Source organism: Bemisia tabaci, chromosome 3 (assembly GCF_918797505.1).
Source record: "Bemisia tabaci chromosome 3, PGI_BMITA_v3".
NCBI classification, from domain to species: domain Eukaryota; kingdom Metazoa; phylum Arthropoda; class Insecta; order Hemiptera; family Aleyrodidae; genus Bemisia; species Bemisia tabaci.
The window spans coordinates 44,721,882-44,745,230 of record NC_092795.1 but is presented as its reverse complement, the minus strand read 5'-3'; the positions used below and the strand labels follow the sequence as shown (position 1 = coordinate 44,745,230).

The window sequence follows — 23,349 nt, the reverse complement described above, 5'->3', positions numbered from 1 at the left end:
GATACTTCACGCATTGCGCAACGCGTGAAGTATCCCGGTTAGGTTTGTAGGCGCCAATGCGCGTTTCGCGCTGGCTGCCCGCCTGCCGCACCGCAGCGTGCCACGGCGCTTGAAGCAACTATTTCACACCAGAGGTATTGCACAGTATCATACGAAACTGAAGGCGCTCTAATATATTAGGAATGGCAGGCATCCATCAAAAGCACGGAGCTTTCCTCGCAAAATAAATCAAGATACCACGACCCAAAAAGAGAGCAGTGGTCCAAAAACTCACTAAGTCCTAGCATCCGTAATTAGTGACGTTTAGCATACACTTTATCGCCTGGCTGTGAGTTGCTTAGTCGCCATCGGCTATAAAAGGCTGTAAGAAATTGTGTAGCCGGCTATAGAAGCTATTGGAAATCTTACAGCCGGCCGTAGGTCTATGTTATTTTGGAACACAGATTCTACTGCCAATTTTTACCAGGGTAATTTCCTTTGTTTTGCCGGTTGGAAATGCGGGTGTGATCCCTGCGAAATGTCCCGGGCTTTTTATTTTATTTTATGTGTTCTTTTTATTATTTGCGGCTTTAGTCCCTATTTAAGTTCTTTTTTTGTCAGTCTTTCGGGCCGATTAAGTTTTTTCTTCTATAAGGAACAACTTGAACGACGCACATAATCAGAGAGGTCGGACGTGAATTTTCTGACTAAAACTGCAAATTTTGATGTTTATTTTGTCAATTTTAAATAATATGGGGTGCTTTCCGAGGAAAATTTCACGAGGAAACCAGTGGAGCCATTTTTAAAACCTCAAAGTCTTGTATAAACGAAGCCATAAGCTTGTGAAGTTTCCAAATTTTGTTCAACCTCTCTCATTGACTCGACCAACTGTGCGGCATCCTGTTATGATATCCAACTCGGTTAATGAGACTAAAGTTGAAGAAATCATATGGTACACCTGGTGGACGACGTCATGCACCCTGGTTCTCAGTGCGTATAGTTTCAGTGGTTATCAACTTTGAATACGGAACTTTGAACCTTGGCGTTTGACCAGATCTTATGCTTTTCTTAACATATTTTAGTGACTGTCGTTACATGCGATTCTAAGGCTGAGCTATAAAATGTGGTATTGCTAGATGAGATACAAATGGGTGTCTGCCAATACTTAGCAAGGTAGTTACCTGCCGAAATCATGAATTTTTACTAACCACTTCACTGAAAAAGAAAGAATAATTGGATGATCTGACTTACATGGTTCCTTGCGTTCACATCACAGCCCAAGTCGACCAGTCGATCGATGAAAGACGATCTGTTTTCTTTGACGGCCATCATAAGGGGTGTCATCCCGGTTTGCTGGAAAAAAGAATTACATTAATATTTAGGTTGTGAAACTTAAATGTTCCATTTTTCCGGGATATTTATCCTGGAGACAGCGTTGATTCTAGTTGAGTATCTTATCCAAACTGGCACATGATTATCTAATTCTTAAAAAAAAACATCCATCTGTCACATGAATGTGCGGGTGAAACAGAGTCCGTTATAGCTTATATGGGTATTTTGGAAAATTGCAAAACTTCAATGGCGAATCCTGAATCTATAGGCTGGCATATAGCTAAAAAATGCCAGAGGAAAGTAGGTACAACAGATCTGGTAGAGATTCACCTACAAGAATAAATGGAGGACTTGTTAATTTTCGTTACTGAAGACGTAAGACCTCGCTGATTCATACGAGAGATGAATTATACATCTGACTCTCCATGAGGAAAAAGGACATTAGTTCACGGTGCCAAGATTATTAGTGGAGCAATGTTTGTTGAGTTGGGTCGAGAAACTGGGAATAGAAATTTCGAAATAAAATCTTATCTAGTATCCTAAAGAATGCGTTGTGGACGGTAAAAATTAATTTTGTGTTCATACAGGTGCACAGTTACATTAAATCATAGTAATTTTGTGTCCTGAACATGGCAAATTAAAATATTACATAGACGTTTCTCAAAACTCCGTTTCGCGGCCTCTAAACTTAAAGTTGCAGTATAACGCCGCCTTAATTTCATGTTTTTGGACTTTTTTATCCCAGAGTAATCGAAGAAAATGCCTTTATACCTTGGTATTCATGGTTGAATTGTGAGTCATGGAGATACTTGGGATTTTCCCCCCGTATATAGTCATTTTATTGATCAGATAAAAAACACAGAACGTAACTATATTTCAGTGTTTCGAAATATCCCCTCATATATTGCATTTCTACCAGAGGAATCCTCGGCATTTTCTAACTGAAAATTTCACTAATTTTCCCCCGGGTCTCATGCAAAAATCAGTAAAATGTTGGACTAAAATTGTACAAGTATACTCTCTGAGAAAATTGAATGTTTTAAGTCCATTTTGCAACCTTGGGACGGAGTTTTGTGCCTTCATCCATGAAACGACGAATAACAACAAGCCCTCCATCTTTTGGATTTTTTGAGATCGTGCAAACAACGTTTCTTTCGACGTTAATTTTCCTTTGGCAATAGGAAACAAGTGCAGCAGTCCGCCGCGAGAATTCAGGACGCGGCCAATATTTTCTAAATGGTTAATCATAATTTTAAGCACTAGGGCAGTCGTCTCGATAAGGAGTATAGACCTAGACCTTGGCCGCAGCCTTGCAAATTGGAAGCACCGAGGGGTGGAATCACGCATTTCATGACGTCAAAGCTCAGTCGGGCTTTAGGGCCAATAAAATTCAAATGCGATCGGAATATGGCCCGCGGACATCCGCCTTGACCTTGGTCTTCCGTTCGCAAAAAAAGGAATAAGGAGATTAACAAGGAATAACGATTAAAACAGCTATGATGGCGCGATAAACGAACGTGCCTTGGCCAATAAACCAACGACCCCCCCCCCCCCCGTCCCCTAAAGCACCGCAAAAGGCGCCACAGGTGTGCGGTTCACCCGCGGCGAGCACCCTGCAGTCAATGAATCATACTCCAAGTGACCGCACGTATAAAAAATGGGATATTAATATTAATTACGACCAATGCGACACTGCTCGAGGTAGATAACATAAGTTCATGCCTTTGCCACTGTTGCTACATTATTCGCAATTGGGGTCTAAAAAATCTATTACTCCGTTACATTGTGTGTATTTACGTTGATTGCAAAAAAGTATAAATACACGGAGAAAAAAACTTCGTGCACGGGACCCGAAGTTGAGGTCATATGGATCTCTGAAGTTTTCTGATCATGCATCCGAAAACTTGAGGTCGAGCTGCCGAAGTTCAGGTCAGACGTCGAGGCACTTCGGTGTGTGCCGGAGTACTTTAGATGTCTGACCCGAACCCTTCGGTATATATCGAAGTAATTCAGATGTTTGACTCGAACTTTGGCAGCTGGACCTCAAGTTCTCATAGATACGTGATCCGAAAACTTCAGAGATCCATATGACCTCAACTTCGGGTCCCACGCACGAAGTTTTTTTCTCCGTGTAAAATTATAGGATTATTTTAATTTTGAGATTTAGCAGTATTACTTAGCACCATACTCAGATGGTGAATGGAAGAAAATTGAGCTTTGAGAGTTCAATGGGCTAGTTGCCTGCACTGATGCAAACCGAATTCATCATCACAGAAAAACAGTTAATTCGCACTGTGAATATTATATATGAGAGCTTATGAGAGCAATTAAATACAAGAATCAATTTAACACCCAGTAAATGTTAGGTTGTGACAGCGACAGTTCTCGTATTGTCGTTGTGAAGTGAGTCTTAGACTCTGATGGATTGGGGTTTAAGCTAACTCATCCTTGATACTTGTACCACCATGGGTTTGGAAAACCTTTGTTGTCACGACTGAAACTTCAATTGTCGCAATAAATCTCTTTTACGGAGAAAAGTGAATCGATATACTTAAAATTCTCATAGTGGATTCCGTGCGAGTCCTCTTGACGTTTCTAGTCGTTTTAACATTGTTACTTTTGTGGGAACAATTGTTTTTGAACAATGCAACATTGTAAGTGGGACCAAAATAAGTGTTGACCAAAATAATTGCTTCATGTTTGAGTTGAATACACATATTTACCCTAAAAAAATCGGCGCTCTGCCTCGTCCTCGATAGGAGCTTTCTTAAAAATCGGCGTTTTGTATCCTGGCATCGGGTTCGACTAAACTCCCTACTTCATATTCATTGTGTAAGGATCATGTTAGATCCCTAAGGATCATGTTAGATCCCCCTCCTCCTGAGGGTATCTGACTTCATTTCATGGATGACCCCTAATTATTTTGTGGAGGAAGGGAACATTGACCAGAGTGTTCAAAAAATACCTATGAGATGATTTGGCATAAGTTATAATTTCCCCCACTTATAGATGCAAAAACGATTTCCAGAGCACCCTTTTTTTGGCAACGTAATTCGCAAATGTTGATCAATGCTACGAGCAAGGGCTTTGTTGTGTTAAATTACTGGAGTGAAAGCACTGGATAATGACTGCATAAATGCAGATTTTCCTTCTTTATTGGCGCGGAAAGGGAGAAGAAACTCCGCAATCCATGACTGCGCGCATGGAATCCACCTCGATGTTTGCTCTAATCAACTTAGGGGTAGTTAACACCGGCCAGCCGATCGAGGGGAGCCAATGGTGCCAGCTCAGCAGGAAACCATGCGCTGCAGAGGGGTAGAGGGGTGGAATGTTGCATGATGATTTACCCGTTGCCGCCCGGAATCCTAGCAATAAAGAATTCCATCAGGCGCTCCACGCCTTCTTCACTGGATCGCCGTTATATCGGTCGTTATAGTCACATTTCAATGGAAGACTTAAGGCTCTTGAAATGTGGAAAAATGGAGTATTGAAAAATATTGGAAGTAATTAAGGTGGTTTTATGGCACCGTTATTGTTCCCGTTCGGTTATCGTTAGTTCTTCCGTTTTGCAATTTTCACTCGGGGCGTAGTTTTGGAGTTATTGCGCATATTGTTTCTAGGTCGACTCTTGTGTGCAAATCCCTGGCCTTCTTCAAAATAATGTATTATACATTCGGGGTGTATTGGAAAAATGGTCAAAAATCCAAAAATTATCAACCGATCCATTAACCATCGAATTGTTGCCCAAAAAGGCTACAGAGCTAGCTTAGAACGAAATCTCAATTTTCAACTCTATAGGTCAATTTATAAAAGCGTAGCATAATTTATGAACATTTATTGCACCTCCATTTCAGCTTTCAGAGCAGATGATTGTCAGCGATCGGAACCTTCTGCGCGCGAAAAAAAACCACAGCGCCTTCATTTACTTCTACATGCAACATAGACAGACATTGAGCAAGAATAGTTGCATCTCAAAGTGAGTGCTAAATTATACTGCGTGTCGCGTTTTATTGTAAACAGATGATAGAAACCTTATTCTCCATGTCTTCATGCTGGAGGAACATTTTCGAACCATTTATCATCAGCGGCTCTTTTGAGCAATAGGTGATTAGTGAAGGTAGGTAATAAATCATTGAGCCGTTTAAAATTTACCGCTAAGAGCCCCAAGAATCGCATGAAATGTTTGACTGAATGGCCATTTTTGCACTGGATCGGTTGATAATTTTTGCACACCTGAGAATCACCAAAAGCATGTAAACTACATCGTCCGTGGGAGAAGTCGTTTTAAGGTTACCACTGGGAACCCCCGAGTCGCGTGAAACGTTCGACCGAATAGCCGTTTTGCATCCCTGGGATTCTCCAAAATAACATAAAGTACATTGTCCCTTCAAGGAGTCATTTTATGTTCATCACTGAGAGGTCTTCGATTCGCTTGAACCGTTCGGCCGAGAGGCCATTTTCACACCCCTGGGATTCTTCAAAAGCACGTAAACTTTGCATCTTCTGCGCAAAGAGTCGTGAATTGTTCACTACTGAGAGACTCAGAATCGCGTGAAATGTTCAGCCGAATGACCGTTTCTGCACTTCTGAGAATCTCCAAAAGCACGTAAAGCTCACCGTCCGCGATTGGAGTAGTTTTATTAAAGTTGCCGGTGAGGGATACCGACCCGTCCGAACGCTCGGCCAAATTGGCGTTTTTGCACATTTGCTCAAGCCATAATTACTTGGAACGTTCGAACCATTCGAACTGTTTTGAACTCATTGGACCAAGAGAGGTAAAACTCCGCACAAAAGTAGTGCAGCGAGGTATCCTTTATTTACGAAAATTTGAAAAAGAACTGCATTTACCTATCAGCTGTCCTTTCAAAAACTTATGGTCGCCCTTGAATCGATAATATCTTAAAATTTTGGGGGGAAATATTATGTATTCATTAATTTTTATTAATTATATTAATATCATATGTGCCCTCAATTTTATCACGGGAAATGTTAGCTGACGTTCGAATCCATGTTCACACGGTGTTTTACCTTAACAAGATAGTATTCGTTCCTTCACGGAGCATATCTTGAGGCAATCATAAGTCCTTGTCCATACGAGCGCGGTTCGCGGAACTCGAGCGTATACGTCCGAGGAACTTGTTATAACTTACCTATAACTTGTTCCTCGAACCTCCCAGTTTGCGGAACTAATTCGCACAAACTGCGGTACCGTCAACAAGGTCTTGTGGAAGTAAGTAAATCTATTATTTTTCTCAAAAACACCACCTAAATTACCCCGTTTGGACATATTTCTGCCAAATGGAACCAGATACAGGTGGTAAAGATGGGGCGTGCTCGTTAGTTGAGGGTCGTAAGAATGAATGGGAATCATACAGCGCCAGTGACGTCAGCTGCGACGAAGCCGCCGCTGCGGTTCCAAGTGAGAATCATTAACTCATGAGCCTTGTCCACAACGCCTTTGTCACGTGCCCATGGCTCACGAGTGCTGTATTAAGTCGGCTCATAGCTCAGTTCGATAGAATGCAAAATCCCGTTTTTCCATTTCTCTAAAGGGAATCAAACCCACTTTAACATTGTCTCTTATGCAGCTTTCTAGAGCACACTCCATCTTTCCTACTCGCACGTAGTTCTGTTTGGCAGAAATACGCCCATTTAACGCATAGTTAACCTAATTCTACGCTGTATAGTTAGTTAGTTAGTTAGTTAGTTAGTTAGTTAGTTAGTTAGTTAGTTAGTTAGTTAGTTAGTTAGTTAGTTAGTTAGTTAGTTAGTTAGTTAGTTAGTTAGTTAGTTAGTTAGTTAGTTAGTTAGTTAGTTAGTATATTTTAAGACATCCAGCGTCACAGGCTATTAACGTCTTTACAGATAATTTTGAAAATGGGAGTATATACGAAAATTTAGATTTTTAAATCAAGAGAGGTGAAGAGTTTAAGAATTTTGGTAGTAATATTGGGTTCATCGCATGTAAGTGGAGCGAGCAGCTGATCATATTGATTTATAAGTATTGATAACGAGTGTACATAGAGCCGGCAACTACGTGACGCGTTATGGCCGCGGATGTAAAAAACAACTGTAACTAAAGAAATATACTGACTCCACACTCGCTCGTAAGTTTTATCAGTCATTCCTAGAGGGATTTCCTATCGTATTCAAGGAGCTAAGGGAAAGAGTTGGGGAAGCAGGAAGGAAGGACAGGAGGGGTTGAAAAATGCTTACGCCGAGCACGCCGCATGGTTCGTGCTCCCGCTCGTAAAATTAAATAACATTGCGCCGATGTTGACGCAGGCCTTGTCTAATCGCATTCGAATCCTTCGAAACATATTCCTGATGGTTTAAAAGAAGTTCAACCGTACCCGGAGCTTCTTAACTAAGTCTTCTTAAAATAGAATCTCCACTTTAGGAGCGTTTCTTAAAATGAGTTCCGTGGGCTTTCAGTGATTGCAATAGGTCCAATGACTGGGTCTCTTTAAAAGATCGCAGAGAGCTGTACATTGTAAACGGTTCTTTGGAATTAAATGGTTAGACTGCAAAAGTGTATCTCTGGAGTAGAAAAATAATTTTTTGCTCATAAAATTTCCTCATCCAGATGTGCTCCCAGTCAAAGATACAGCTCCCCCATTTTTTGTGTGAAAAATCACCGTTTCCTCTGAATACCTGTAGGCGACCGGCATGAACTTAAACTCATTATTCGTAGGTAAGCCTCTGCCTCATACTCTTAAGCATTGCAACTGCTGCTGCAACTTTATACGTTTACTCTTCATTGCTTCTGGGGAAATTAGGCAACTTGATTACAAAGATTACTGCGGCCGCCCTTCATAATATTAGTAAAATTTGCATTACATTTTTCGAATATGTTTGAACTTTCATACTATGAAAGAGTCGAATGGACCGCGTTCAGCAGAAATAAACCAAGCCACAACAGCTACTGCCAAATTTAACAGAGCGATTCAATTTTTTCACGCGAAAACTTTCTTGCGGATTCTTTTAAAAATTTAAGGAATTTTCTCCGTAATATGCAGAAAATTGACTGAAATTTGCAAAACAAATCCGCATGTATAAAATTAAATTGCTCAATTAAATTTGGCAATGCTGACGTCGCTTGGATTTTTTCTACTTAACGCGGTCCATATGAGCATGCTTCCGTATGAAGAAGATATAGAAATATCCGCACCCCGAAAAGCCCAGCAGCTGGAACCGAATTTTTCGATCCCGGGTGTGACCAGCGACAATTTTAAATTGAAGGTATTTTTGAGCTCTATCTGCCCTGGCTGATCGTATTTTTTCAATTAGATGTTGGTAGACATATGAGAAGAAAAATAAAAAAGGTATACTTACAGGGTCAAAAACTTGAGCGAGGGGAGTTGGGTTAACGTCATCTCCTCCCGCGGCGACGATTTTCTCGAGGCCCTTGAGGGCCTGGTCCATGGGCGGCCACTCGCCCTTTTGACACAGAGCCAAAATTCGGGCTGCGGCATCTCGCGTCGAGGCCCCCGCGCTTCCCGGCTTAGTAGCTGCCGCATCTGCAACAAAAACACAAAAAATGTCATAATAAGCAATGCGTTAAGTATTCCTGCACTCTTGTAGGGGCTAATTTGCGCCTCGCGACGACCAGTGACCGCACTGTGTGTTAGACGCAATGCGTGAAGTATTCCTGCACTTTCGTAGGTGCCAATATGCGCCTCGCGACGACCAGCGACCGCACTGAATCATCGGGTATAATCAGAGACAAGAGACCCTCCACTGACCTTTTGGCGACAAATTTGATTTTGCGAGATACGAGGGTCGCACAATGGATCGAGTCAATAGGAGAGGTCGGACAAAATTTGGAAACTATAAACGCTTATAACTCCGTCTATACAAAACTTTGAGGTTCTGAAAGTAGCTCCATTTGATTCATCGTGAAAATTTCGTACGAGTGGACCCCTTGAAATTTAATATCCGACGAAATAAACATCAAAATTTGCAATTTTAGTCCAAAATTTCATGTCTGATCTCTCTAACTGACTCGATCCACTGTGGGTCGTCCAAAAAGTAAATTTGAAGTTCAACATCTCCTAAATTAAGATAGATCAATAAAATGTGTGAACAGCGTCAAAAAGTTACTCCTCTTAGCTTTCTAACGTGGATTATTTAGGACAGGATTGTATTGGAAAGGTACAAAATCTCTACAATCCCTCGATCCTAAGATTGCAGGCTCGGTGTGCACACTGGTCGGAAATAGTGTGGACCGCGGTATAGGTCCGGTACCGAGATATTACGAATTTTCAACGATAAAAGCGCGCACTGTTGTGAGCGCGCAATGCGTTAAGTATTCCTGCACTCTTGCAGGGGCTAATTTGCGCCTCGCGAAGACCAGTGACCGCACTGTGTGTTAGACGCAATGCGTGAAGTATTCCTGCACTCTCGTAGGCGCCAATGTGCGCCTCGCGACGGCCAGCGATCGTACTGAGTTTGGCGCAATGCGTGCAGTATTCCTGCAGTCTGGTAGGCGCTAAGTTATGCGCCGACCGTTGACCGCTCTGTATTTGACGATATTAAAGACGATTTTACAGCATTACATCTGAGAGAAACTGCAGAAACTAAGCAGAAATGATAAGTTCGGAGAATGGCTGAATGAAATTGATTAAACAGTTCATGCAGATAGCATACAAAAATATTCGAATAAATAGTATCGAAAATTAAATGAAAACAAGAATCAGAGGCTAATGCTGCCCAGTAAAGCATTACTCTTTTCAAGCATTACTCTCAAAGAAACCTTTTACATGTTGAAATCCCCAGAAAAATGTTAGATTGACTGGACTATTGCGTGTGAAAATACTTAAACGTTTGATAAAAAGATACTTAAAATTTCACTCCTGACCCGTGTGCCGAACATAGAACTTTAAGTAAAAAGATGCACTTTCATATCGAATGCCCATCACTGAACTTTATTGTTACGAATCCCAGAGTTTGCCTCCGGCTTGCAGAATTCGAAATAGATTTTGCAACAAAGATAAATTCTAAGTTGCTCCTTCGTGTCTGTTGGAATATGTTTGCTCACTAACCGGCTGAGGTCTCTTCGATTCAGTTTCAAACTATCTTTCGTTGCTCCAACTTTTGCAAGTTGTTGAGAATAATTAGGCGTTGACGACTTAATGTTGTAATTGCACCAATGCATTACACCTTTCAACGATTTTACATCAAGCTCCTTTGAAGTGCAAAAAACGCCAAATTTATCGAGGTCTCAAAATAATTGAAAGTTCTCTGTCCGGTACAACGCTAGAATTAGTGTTATTTTATGAAAAGGACTGCTCATGATTCCGGAATTTTAATAATTTTCACTCGCACCAGAATGATTTTGACACTATGATTACGATATAAAACAAAGTTATCATCAATATGAATTATCATTCATATTACCGTTGATTTGTTTCATTGGCATGAAAGATATCATTATTAATATACCCAAGTTAAGGGATCAGCATCAGCGGCCACAAACGCCCTGAGAGTGTACCTTGCCTTGGATTTAAAATGGAAGGTCGTTTATTTTTTATGGGGTCATTCCGTTGGATTGAAAATGAGCTAGGGTCAGGGCTGCGCTCAAGTTTAGTAGTTTTTTTCATTTTATTCTGTGTCTGGCTTACTGATATATCCTCAGGGGCTAAGTGGCTCAGGCTCTGAGATCCTCAAGATGCACCGTACTCCACTGTCGCCAGCAGTGAAGTCATTTTGGGTCTTATGGGTAACCTTGAGCCCCTTTGCTCTTCACCCTCAAAGTAAAGTATTTCCGCCTCTCTCACTGGGGTTACTGGGGTAGGAAGGCGAAGGAGCCAGTGGATACTCTTCTGGTTCTGGAGGGTGCCCCTGCTGCCGACGAGGTTAATTTAAATTTTGTTGAGGAAACAAATGGGTTTATCAATTAAACAAAAAAAGCGGGGATTTTAAATATAATACTCAGCAAAAGTTTCAACAAATATACATTTGCTTTCCTTGTAATGCATTAAATATTGCCGGAGATTATGAGAGACACAATCGAGAGTAGTTCTCTCTGCACCCAGCGCTTCAGTTACAAACACCGAGAAATTTCATCAAAATAATCTTGGCATTAAATCCATCCCTTTCTAGGGGGAAAATTTGACTGTGACAAACTGGTGCACCGTGTCTGTTATAAGACGTCACAGACACCATTACACGCACGTTGCTAAGACCACCCACGTGCTAGGGGACGAAGAAGTGGCTGCTTATTCGGTTCAATGTTAAGACCGAGTCTAATTTACGCGAGGTTAATTGTATATGAGTATTTTGCGTGTTCTCCCCGAGCAGTTTGTAGCCTAGACGGTATGATCGGCTGATCGTTAAACACCAAGGTCTTGACCTAAAACTCCGTGCCCGCTAAGAACTCCTGCAGCCTACGGAGTAGGCCAAATCGGAGTCATTCACCACTCACCAGGCCAATGAAATCTGTGTGGAGACTTCCCTAGTGGTTCTTAAAGTGAACGCGAGTGCACTGAAAACTCATTTTTCCTAGCTTTGTCTCTGGTCCATCTACAAATTTGAGGATAGCATTCTAGTTAACCATCCTCAAGTCTATCTCACTAATTATATTTACTCGTATTATACGTTCAAAGTTTTTCTCTGCCCATTTTAAAACGTTCCAAATTTGGTTTCGAAACCCACCTGTCTTTTTTAAATAAGTTTCGTTCGTGGTAAAAAAGTTGAATATTGTGACAAAAGATGCCAGCAGACATTGAATGTCTAAGTTAAACCAAGGTATAATTCCAAAAAAGAAAAATAGAATGCTAAACAGCCCCATATCGGTGGCCAGATTTCGATACTACTTATCTCCGTTTGCGACTTTGCAGAATTACTTTCATACTTTATTTGTTCTATGTGGAAAACTAGTCAATGTACTTTCTAGACAACTTTCTAGATATGGATTCTTCTCTGTTAGCAGAACATTAAAAGCAATAAAGTAGACTTGTTTTTCTTCGAAGAATGAAATAGAAGCGCAAATTTTGAAACTGCGATACGTACTATTCAACTTCGACCTTCGATATACAGGGCTTAAACCGCTCTTTTATGAAATAAATACCAAATCTAGAAAACCTTAAACTGTTTGTCTGTCTTGTCAAAAAGAATTTCATGACACCACAGAAGCCCGACACACATCTGCTTCCAGGATAAACCTGTGGCGTTCTATATTCATTGAGATATTTTATTAATGGCATGATATCATTAGTATATTGTGTACTAACGTACTTTCTCTACTAACTGCAGGTAGGTTTACACTATGTTAAGAGATAGTGATTAGGCTCTTTGCGAAATTTCACCATTCTCAAATGCTGGATAATTAGAAGAGATAAGTGAAAAACCTCTGAACATCAGTTCGACCGCATTGCGAGAGTCATGTCATGCAAGGAGAGAGTATGGCCAATAGGATTTTGAAAAATGTACACAATGTAAATGAAGAAAGTAACAAACGAGCAAAAAATAAATTAATGGAAAAATAAAAGAACATGAAAATGAGCGGGACTGTAACTATTCAGCATTGAAAAATCGAGGGGTTGTTTTCTAATCTATCGTCATTGACTGATCAATTGTTGCACGATTGATGACAAGAGGCTACACAGTTGTAATGAAAATTCATAGGTAACCAGCATGAACGTTATGGTGATTTGCGTAGGGGGTGTGTAAAACTACATAACGTAAGTTTTGAGAACCACTCTCTGGGCCATGGTTCCTCACCTCTGATATGGTACAGAGTTTGAATTATTATAACCCTCTAGAACGACCTTAACTGTGTTTGACACGCATGTTCCAAAGGCGGAGGGGTTGTGCGCTCAAGACCCCTTTCACTTATCTAAACTGTTGGCGAGCCTCTGGAACTTCCAGATTACTTTCTGCTGAATAAATTATATGAGTGTGTAAATCTTGCGCTTTATAAAGACAAATTGAACCCATTCGCACGAACAAGAAACACTAGAGTAACCAACAATATGTAAAGATTTAAATCTTCAAAGATTACCGTATTTCTTTCGTTTTGCTGACTTGACTAACTTAAAGAAACTAAAACAATGAATTTACTACATTGCTTTCCTTCTGCTCACTATTATTTTTATGAATTAAGATCAAGTATATAATTATACACAACTAAAATTTATGAGTACTTCCTTTCGGGATTTTTTCCTGTTTTTGTGATTTAATCTTGTCAATTATTTTTACCAATCACAATCATGAGCTCTATTTTTAAAATTATATTCTTTCAACGCACCACAAACCAAAATGACGCAAAACCAGAGTTGTACAATGCAAGCTATTTACAACTGAATAGGAATGCTAGTGTCCCAAAATTAAAGGAAAAACTTGTAAAAAAGTTGACTTAGGATTTGCAGTTGTCGATCGTGTTACCATTGTGAATAGTCATTACTGAAATTCTACCAGGAGGAAATATTTCAATGCCTTTGGTTTCAATTAAACAGACCCAAGTTATTTCCGATGGTTAGACAATTTTGGTTTTTCGTCGTCAACAGTTCTCCTCCATCCAAGTATTCACTGCACGGTTAAAATGATATCGTACATTATTTTTCTTATCAGATCTTTAATGTAGAAACATTTAAATTTCCAACGAAAAAAAAATCAATGTCATAAATGGGTGTTTTTTCTAAAACTGCAGTCCAATAATGACGTCAGACCGTTTTTCCCCCAATTTTTTGAGCCCCTCGACCTTTTTCCATGTAAAATACATGTCAGACGGCATAGAGCTACCCTTAATAATTACGTCAAATTTGGGTTAAACCCCCCCCCCCCCATATTACTCACGAACTCAGGCGATTTGCACTAGTTTCAATCGGAATTTTCTTAAGAATGAGCGCATTGCGCCGAACCTTCATTCCTCTCCCATGACCCTGACGCCATTTATGACCAATCCCTTAATCACCGTCACCTACAAAATGTGATCCGTTTATTCCGGAAATATGGCGACGATCGAGGTGCGAGATCACGCATCCCCGTTTGCAACTTGCAGACTTTTCGTCATTCCTTATTTTTTCTTTAGAAAACTAGTGAGCGCAATTTCTCAAAAACCTCCTTCATTTTTCTTCTCAGTTAGCAGAATATTGTATATTTTCAAGCTATAAACTTAGCTTGTTTCTTCTCGAAAAAAAGAGCGGAAAGTTTAAAGCATCACAATGGAGATATATGTAAATCCGCACTCTGGTAATCGATGAACTGTCCCCTCTCATTTTTGGACGTATGTTTAATGAAGAATTTTAGTAATTTTTTTCCCACTCCAAATATCCTACGAGGGATAAGTTTGCGATTTGCCCTTCCTAAAGTCCCATCCCCTCCGTCCCTAATCAAGTCAGCCCCAGATAACCATTCTTTGAGACCATCAAACTCGGATCACCTGGCCGGGAATCGAACCCCGCGGACTTCCCAATCATGGGCCAAGCGCTACAACCATCATACCACACACTGAAAAAAAAATCTTAAATTTGCCGCCAAGAAGTATTTCTTCTTAAATCAAGAATTCTGCTGGTAAATATAAACTACTTTTTTCTTAACCCAAGCATCATTTTTCTGGTATTAAGAAAAATTCATCTTACAGCAAGATAAAAAAAAAAATCTTGGCGGCAAATTCAAGAATCATCAAGCTTGAGCCAAGCTACTTTTTTTTCAGTGCAGGAGATCGTCTCACACATATAAAAATAAAATAAGATATATGAATTCAAGGAAAATAAAAAATAAAAACTTTGAAGAATAAACGTAAGGGTGCCGCTTACCTTTAGCGCCATCCTTTTTCTCAGACTCGCCGCTTCCGGTGGAGTTTTTATCATCGTTTCCGACTTTGGCCCCTTTTTTGGCCCCTCCTGTGCCTGAGGACATATTTCACATTCTGTTGGCTATCGTGATGTCTTTTCGCACGCCAAACAGAGCTTTCACGTCGTCGGCGTAGGACTGTCTTGCTTGATCATTATCACGCGCACTAATTCTCTTAGAGAACCGCACCGATTTTCGGACCGCACATTCTGATTTTAATCCGAGTTACGCGTAGGATCACGCGATAATTTAAGGAGGTAGATTCAAATCTGAGGACAAATGACATGGTATTTTTAAAAAACCCTTTAAAATTATGGATGGGCACTCATGGATTTCATTTCCAATAAGGAATCAGAATATTTCTGGTTCATTCTTAAAATCAATTATCTGCACAAGGATGTTTCTAAAATGAGCCGGATTTAGTGGTTCCTTTCTTGCGAAACGTAGATCAAATGATACTAGTACACTTATTGCACCATGAAAAATGAGTCTTTGTTGAAAACACCGTTGTGTTTATTTGACATTTATGTTCTGCATGAGATCAATGTTATGTTGTCAGAAATACACTGATGTGTATATTACAATGCTGCTGAGTTCCGTTTGTTCATTTTAAAGCGGCTCAGGGAGTCTAAGCATAACAGTGTGTTGCTCGTAACACAATTTTTTGTTGTCCGTAACATAAAAAAAGATCTCAGAACAAAAGGTGTAAATGAACGCAACTAGAAATTTTTTTTAAAAAAGGTTTGACAAGGCCTAAAAGGGTCATGAGTCTAATTTTAAATTACATCTAATGCCATAATTTTAGAATCTGCTTAAGAATGGGCATCTGCAAGAATTTAATCGTTCTTTTTTTATTATTTGAGAAAAATCTTAAAACAACATCCATGGATTGATGTTTGAAGTAAAAATTGTGTATCTCCATAGAATTGCAGAGTGTCACAATCTCTGACCCAGTTCAATTATTTTTTAAGGAAACCAACCGAGATATCTCATCATCTCATCCATGTAATTTTTGTATGAATTTTTGAATGAGAAGAAAAATTTTACTATAATTTTTAAGAAAAATTTTCGGTTAGTTTTCCTTTCAAAAATAAAACACGAGTGGAAGATTTGCCACGTCAAAAATGGATTTATGCATTTTTCGACCTCACCCCTCGATATGTTCGGAGAGTAATCAGCGTTGAAATAGAGTAATTTCTAAAAATGGAACGATGGAATCATAGTTCAAACCATTTGAGCCAACATTCATGGGAATAATCCTTTAATTTCGGTGACAGTTCAATTGAGGGGCTTGGAGGACAAGGCGCATAAGTGTAGTTTTTACCATTTCGAGAGATGCGTGTTGGAAGTTTCAAAATTACATGGATCCTTACGGCGGAGAGAAGGTTCAAACTTACTTTTTGATGCTTAAAAATTTGAATTTGGGAGCGAATTTTTTAAAGAATATGCATTGAGACTAGTTTTACTTGGAATCATTAATATCTAATCTTTTTCAAAAACTGCACTCATGTGCTTTGTCCTCCGAGCCCCTCAATTATCCTATTTTACACTGGGAAAAAAACCACATTGGATCTAGAGTCCAGACTCTTAAAAACATCGAAAAGGAAAAATACTCTTGATTCAATCAGATTTAGACTTAAATCAAGAACCAAGCCTCTTAATTTGAGCGGATTCCCTTTTGATTTAAGCTTAAAATCTGTTTGAATCAAGAGTCCTTTTTCTTGTCAATGTTTTCAAGAGTCTAGACTCTAGATCCAATGTGTTTTTTTCCAGTGATGCTTAAAATTTTGAATTTTAGAGCGAATTTTTCACAGAATATGCATTAAGACTATTTATACTTGGAATCATTATTATCTCATTTTTTTTTCAAAAACTGCACTCATGTGCTTTGTCCTCCGAGCCCCCAATTATTTTATTTTATTTTATTTATTTTTATTTTCTAAAAATCCCAAATTTGCTTGAAGTGTCGGTGAAAAAGGGCGAATATGTCGGACATCCGTCAACACGTGAGGGAAGAGGGCGGAGCGATCGGCTCGGAAGTTGGAAAACTGACGGAGACAAAGTCTGAAACTATTCGCGCTGAATGGGCACGGGGATGGAAATCGTTTAACCGTTTAACAGAAACGGAACTGGCACATGGAAATAGCGCCCAAGTCGGGGTGATATTGATCAAGGAGCTCAAAGTCTTTTCGTTTTCAGTCTGTTACGGCCATTTGTTTCGCTCTCCCGACGACTGTCGATGCCCCGATCGGGATCTGCTCAGACGATTGTCAGTTCAGTCCCTTCTCCACACTTTAAACGTCAAATCTCAATTGAAGCCATCGCCTTGCACGAAATGGGTGATAGACCACACTTCTCCGAGCGTACCCCACGGGTTTGCCAATCTTATCCGAAATTAAGGTCACCATTCACCAGATTCGTGATGATTTTTCCGACAGAGGATAATTCGGCCACGAAATGGGTGATAGACCACACTTCTCCGAGCGTTCCCCACGGGTTTGCCAATCTTATCCGAAATTAAGGTCACCATTCACCGGATTCGTGATTATTTTTCCGCCAGAGGATAATTTGGCCATTCTATATAGTACGAATACGCGTAAAATATACCCAGCAGATCTTCGACCCTCCAAGTTTTCATTTTTTCGTCATAATTCTATCATTTTTTATGTTTTTTGCGGCCACCGACAAGTTAAAATCTCGATGAGCTTGTTTTACTTAATTTTTTGGAATATGAACCTGGTTTCTTTTGGGATCTTTAGATGAGTTTTTTATATTGATTTTTTAAAATTTGACCCAGGAAATGGGCCCGTGGGAACGCAAAGTCCTCGTTTTGGGAGAGGAGGAGGGGGGTTGGGCCTAGTATTCATTAATCACTTACGATCAGTTAGGGTTTTCGAAAATAACCGCTAACTCTCTTTTTACCACAATGTAACCAAACGAGGTGTCTACATCAATGATGAAGTTCACACCATGAGAATAAAGTAAAGAACGGTTTAGGAATTACTAAATCTAATAATTAGGTATCCAGCAAGGAGCGTAAGCTCAGGAAACCAATAGCTCATTCTGTACATCAATGAAAGTTATCTCGTGGTCAATCGATTTTGGTCATTAACAAAGGCGTAGGAACATGAAGGCCAAATCAACGATTTTCGAAGTTTTCAGCTCTCCTGGATTTCAGACTTTTTTTTTTCATTTCAAAGTAGAATATATGTACCTACTGTCGAAGTATTATGCTTTGGAGAGGTTACGGAAGAGAGACAAGAGGAGCAGACTTTGAAGAAAAGGTTTAAAATAGTCCAACTCTCCGGCCTCAAAAATAACGGTCAAATTACAGACCGAAAAGACTAATGTCAAGGTTACGAGAATATCCGTCAGCGGAAGAAATCATCATTATTCTTACATTATACGACACTCGGCCATTTGATTTGTTCCAGTCACTAACAATAATTCAGAAGAAGGGAGGAGGGTCAGCGATAAGAAAATTCGAAAATTTGTGATAGAAAGTATCACACATGTGATGTTAAGCCGTTTATTAGACGTGGATTAGGCAGATTTTAAGTACTAGTCGTAACAAGTATATATAATTAGACCACAGGTGATCTCCGATGTAATGTAAACGATGAAGAAATGTTGTATCTATGAATTTAAAGTCCCTACAACTCAAAACTATAGAATTCCTATTGATGCTCAATGCCCTCTCACCTAGTTCAACTCATTCCAACCCGACATGATAACGTAGATGTTTCAGGAAAATTGAAGCAAACTTTACGAAAAAATTGCTCCAGTCAAAATCAAGTCAACAATTTTGTAAAAGTAGCCTGAATAATTCCACAAAAACCTCCTTTACCCGGAGAATCTGAGAAAAATGCCCTAGCCGATTTAATACAGGTAGACAAAGCTACAAATCGATATATTTTCACAGAAATTGAAGCAATCAATCGAGGACACCTGAAGCCATCGAGCAAGCTCTCTGAAAATCTCGATCGCCTTAATCTGACGATATAGGCAAAATGGGGCACAGTGAGTGTGAATAGTGGTATGTGCGACTGATATAAGAACTAATGGGATTATTGTTGTTAGAGAGTCCCGGTGAACTGCGCAATGGTGGAATGTGCAACATTTTGTTGCTCATGTTTAAATTACGTGGAGGGACTACAAAACAGACATGTCCAATACCGTGTTTTAACTTATTCGCTCTTGCTTCTAAAAATTAAAATGCCGATTTATAAGGCATGTCAATTCACGGAAAATGACATCTCAACACAATGATGACTGCTCATGCTGATCCAAAACAATGAAAATAAAATCAAGGTTTCTAGCTCATTTTATGAGCTTGAGATAGTTCATCCTTGATTTAAGTCTCATTTAAAGAGGTTAAGTTTGCATCTTGTATGACTAATATTTGAGGAAGAAGAAAAAAGTTTAATTGTATCTTCTTCAAATAAAGGTCTCAAGTTGAGAGACCAAAAAGATAGGTTTGAGGACTAATCAGTGCCCTTTAGTACTACTTTTTCCGAAATGTTTTAAGAGAGTTCATATCAATGTTTACATTTCATTCCATAGAATAGGCTACAGTGCAATTTGTTGTCAATGCAGGTACCATGTAATTACACATTGTATAGAATTCATACTGGGTAATTTTAGTAGTCCTTTGATCATAACAGTCAGCTTTAGTAAAACTATTAATCGTTAGAGGACATAATTTGCATGGGGAGGAGGGTGTGAATAGACTCGAAGGACTTGAAAATATTATCTCTTTAGAATGACCCTAGGACGGATCCGTAGATTTTAGTAAGTTAATGTACGGTTTCTGGTGTTTTCCCCCGATCCAAAGGATTTTCCCCCTTGCGTCAAGAGTCTTCTGCTCTCACTGCAAAGCTGATCGTGAATGTGACTCCCTCAAAAGCTCAGTTAAATCAACTACTCAGTTCCTAAAATTCTTGAAATGAATTTACTGTTTGCGTGTGCTAAAAACTCTTAAAATAATTTAAAAACTCTCAAAAATGGGTAATATGGACTCTGCGCCTCCTAAATTTCTGAAAATTTTGAAGACACGGACAATGTCTAACTTGAGTGACATTAGTTTCAACTGTGTTCATTTTCCAGATAAAATCACGAACTTCAATGACATGATTCCTTGAATTGTTTAGGAATTTTTAACTTTTCAAGGGGGTTAAAAGCTCTTTCAAAAGCTGCCTAGGTATGTGCTGTTTGCGTTTGTTGAACCGGAGACAGCTAACCAGAAGACCCTGGTAAAAATTGGCGATAAGAGCTGCGTTTCAAAATACCATAGGAATTCTTATAGCTGGCTAAAGAAGGCTACAGAAAATCATATACCTGGCTGTAGAATGCGGAGAAAATCATACGGCCGGGCTATACGAAGCGATATAAAATTATGCAGCCGGGCTATAGTTCTTATCGCCGGGCTTTACACTTTATCGCCGGGCTTTACACTTTATCGCCTGGCTGTTGCTTTTTCGCAATCAATTATAAAATGCTGAAAGAAATTGTGTAGAAATTCGTGTGCTTTGGAAATCATTAAGTTTGATACGGAACCGGCTTAATATTTACAAAACCCACATTATATTTTCCTTTAATACATATCTTTTTTCATCAATTAAAATGAGAATAATCCTTACAGGATGTGCAAACATTTCAAAATCATGAGTTGAATAACGCTGACTCCGCCAGATTAAAATTTAGAGCCTAACACAAAGCGGAGCGGCGCGGCGACGCACTGGCGCCTACAAACCTAACAGGGATACTTCACGCATTGCACAACGCGTGAAGTATCCCTGTTAGGTTTGTAGGCGCCAATGCGTTTCGCGCTGGCTGCCCGCCTGCCACGGCGCTTGAAGCAACTATTTCACACCAGAGGTATTGCACAGTATCATACAAAACTGAAGGCGCTCTAATATATTAGGAATGGCAGGCATCGATCAAAAGTACGGAGCTTTCCTCGCCAAATAAATCAAGATACTACGGGCCACAAAGAGAGCAGTATTCCAAAAACTCACTAAGTCCTAGCATCCGTAATTAGTAACGTTTAGCATACACTTTATTGCCTGGCTGTTGCTTAATCGCCATCGGCTATAAAAGGCTATAAGAAATTGTGTAGCCGGCTGTAGAAGCTATTGGAAATCTTACAGCCGGCTGTAGGTCTATGGTATTTTGGAACACAGATTCTACTGCCAATTTTTACCAGGGGTTGTTCATCATGCAAAACTTAAACATCTAAAAACTGCATCTGAAGCATTTTCAATTCGCTTGAAGAGTAAAAGTAAAACTAAGAGGAAACAGTCATCTTTATTAGCGATAGTGTTAATGTTTATTAAAGGAAACTATCACTTTTTTCCTCGAAAACCCTGAACAAGTTTCCTTTCCCTCAAAGCCAACATGTTCCTCTTGCTATAACAGTCTTAAATGTGATCTTTAACTGAAATAGAAGCCTTAGTTCTGAAGGAGGCAAGATTTTCAGCAGAGGGGTTCTTGTTGAGCTGGATCGAACAATCGAAATATACGGGAGAAACTTCCCAATACATTTCGCAAAAATGATCTAAAATGTTACTTTCTCGTGAGTATAAGACGGAGAATTTACATTGGTGTGGTCCCAGAGGCATGTTCTCTCGCTTCGCCAATAAGCTGCTCCAGACACATCCGATTTTCTGAGTTTACACCTGCATTTCTCAGACAATAGTGCCAAAATTAATTTGATCCAATTGAGCCAAAGCATTATTATTTTTCTATGGGTACCTACATTAATTGCCTACCCAGGTTCCACCTTACGTAGCGTATCCGTCGCTAACCTCAGTCGAGCGAACCACGTGTCCACCTTTCCACGCGCGTCCCCGGGAACGGAACGTAAACAAACCGCTACGCACTTAACGTCTCAGTAACGTAAACAACCCGTTACGCACTCAACGTCCCAGTAACGTGAACAACGAACGGAAGCACGGACGCTCGGATTGGGAGTGACGTAAGCGAGTGTGCGAGCTTTCCCGCGTAAGGCCCGGAGCTTCGGGGGGCGTAAGGGAACAGCGACGACTCGGGGGAGGGGGCGGAGAGGTCGATCAGTGTCAGGCACGTCGGGAGGACTGAGTGGAACTAGCCGACCGACGGAGCTCCGAGACCAGGTGAGCCCGGGACCGAGCCGAGCGAAGGAAAGAGGGAAAAAATTTGCATGTTTCGTGCCGAGATATTTTCAGGGAAAAACTGGAACTCTGACCAATGGGGAACCTTGGAGGCGAGACCGTCACGAAACAGCCCCGGCTCCGCGGTGTTGCCGGGTCGCCGGGAAATCCCGCGGGGTGTCTCGCTTTCCCGCCGGGATGTTACAACGTTGTGAAAGCGCAGCTACGGCGAGGAAGTTGCCAGAAAAACCCCTTGCGTCCAGTGTTCGAAACTCACAGGCGCCCACGCGCCAAATGCGCCTAAAAAATGAAGGCTCTACGCCAACGTGGCCCCTAAAAATTGCTCCCTAGAAAACTGAATTTTCATATTAGACGATTATTCGAAATTTTCAGCACCACAAGTGGATTGCATTTTGCAAAAAGGAACCACTAGCATTGCAAGGATGCTAAGATTGTGCAACTTCGTCCTTTGCAATAAAATTACGGAAATAGTGAAATACTATGAAATTTAGATGGTAATTTTTGTCTTAAATTCACAGTTTTTAGCAAGTAAAATAGAAACTATTAATGGATAATCGGGGTTTTCCTCCAAGACAAAAGAAGTTGCACAATCTTAGCAACATTGCAATGCTACTGGTTCCTTTTTGCAAAATGCAATCCAAGTAAAAGCTTTTTCTACTTTTCACGATTTTATCATTTGTGCTTTTCTCTTCCCCATGTTACAGCTACTTACTAGTTCTGTTGCGAAAACATCTCGCGTCTAACTTTTCACTAAATGCGCCGTAATATACAGGCAAAAAGTCAATTTGGCCCCTAAAAAATCTTCAATGGCGCCTAAAAATCGGGCTTGATGTGCCACATGGCTCCTAAAACTCAACAATGAGTTTCGAACACTGCTTGTGTCCATTCCAAAGTTTCCTATTTAGGTTCAAGATGCATTCAAGGTTTTTGGTGTCAAACGCATTACCAGGATAACATTCTTTGTGGTTGTGTACCTCGACGGTGAAACTCTCTGACCACGTACCTTGTTTGCGGAGTTTATACCTATCAGGTTCCGCTTTCCGGAGTAATTTAATCAGGAAATGAAAATCCAGAACTTTGATTTTTTTAA

At 40.1% G+C, this 23,349-nt stretch overlaps 1 protein-coding gene across 1 annotated transcript in view; it reads right to left on the bottom strand.

Annotated features, from left to right (window-relative positions):
* The window catches only part of nompC (no mechanoreceptor potential C), a 79,476-nt gene extending 57,261 nt beyond the window's left edge, over nt 1–22,215 (bottom strand). The window contains exons 1-4 of the mRNA XM_072298437.1: nt 21,866–22,215; nt 15,072–15,377; nt 8,647–8,831; nt 1,231–1,332 (exon numbers count right to left, since the gene is read on the bottom strand). Of these exons, the coding sequence (XP_072154538.1) occupies nt 1,231–1,332; nt 8,647–8,831; nt 15,072–15,174 (390 nt within the window). The 5' untranslated portion in view covers nt 15,175–15,377; nt 21,866–22,215. The remainder of the gene's footprint in view (nt 1–1,230; nt 1,333–8,646; nt 8,832–15,071; nt 15,378–21,865) is intronic.
* Nucleotides 22,216–23,349: the final 1,134 nt, after the last annotated feature.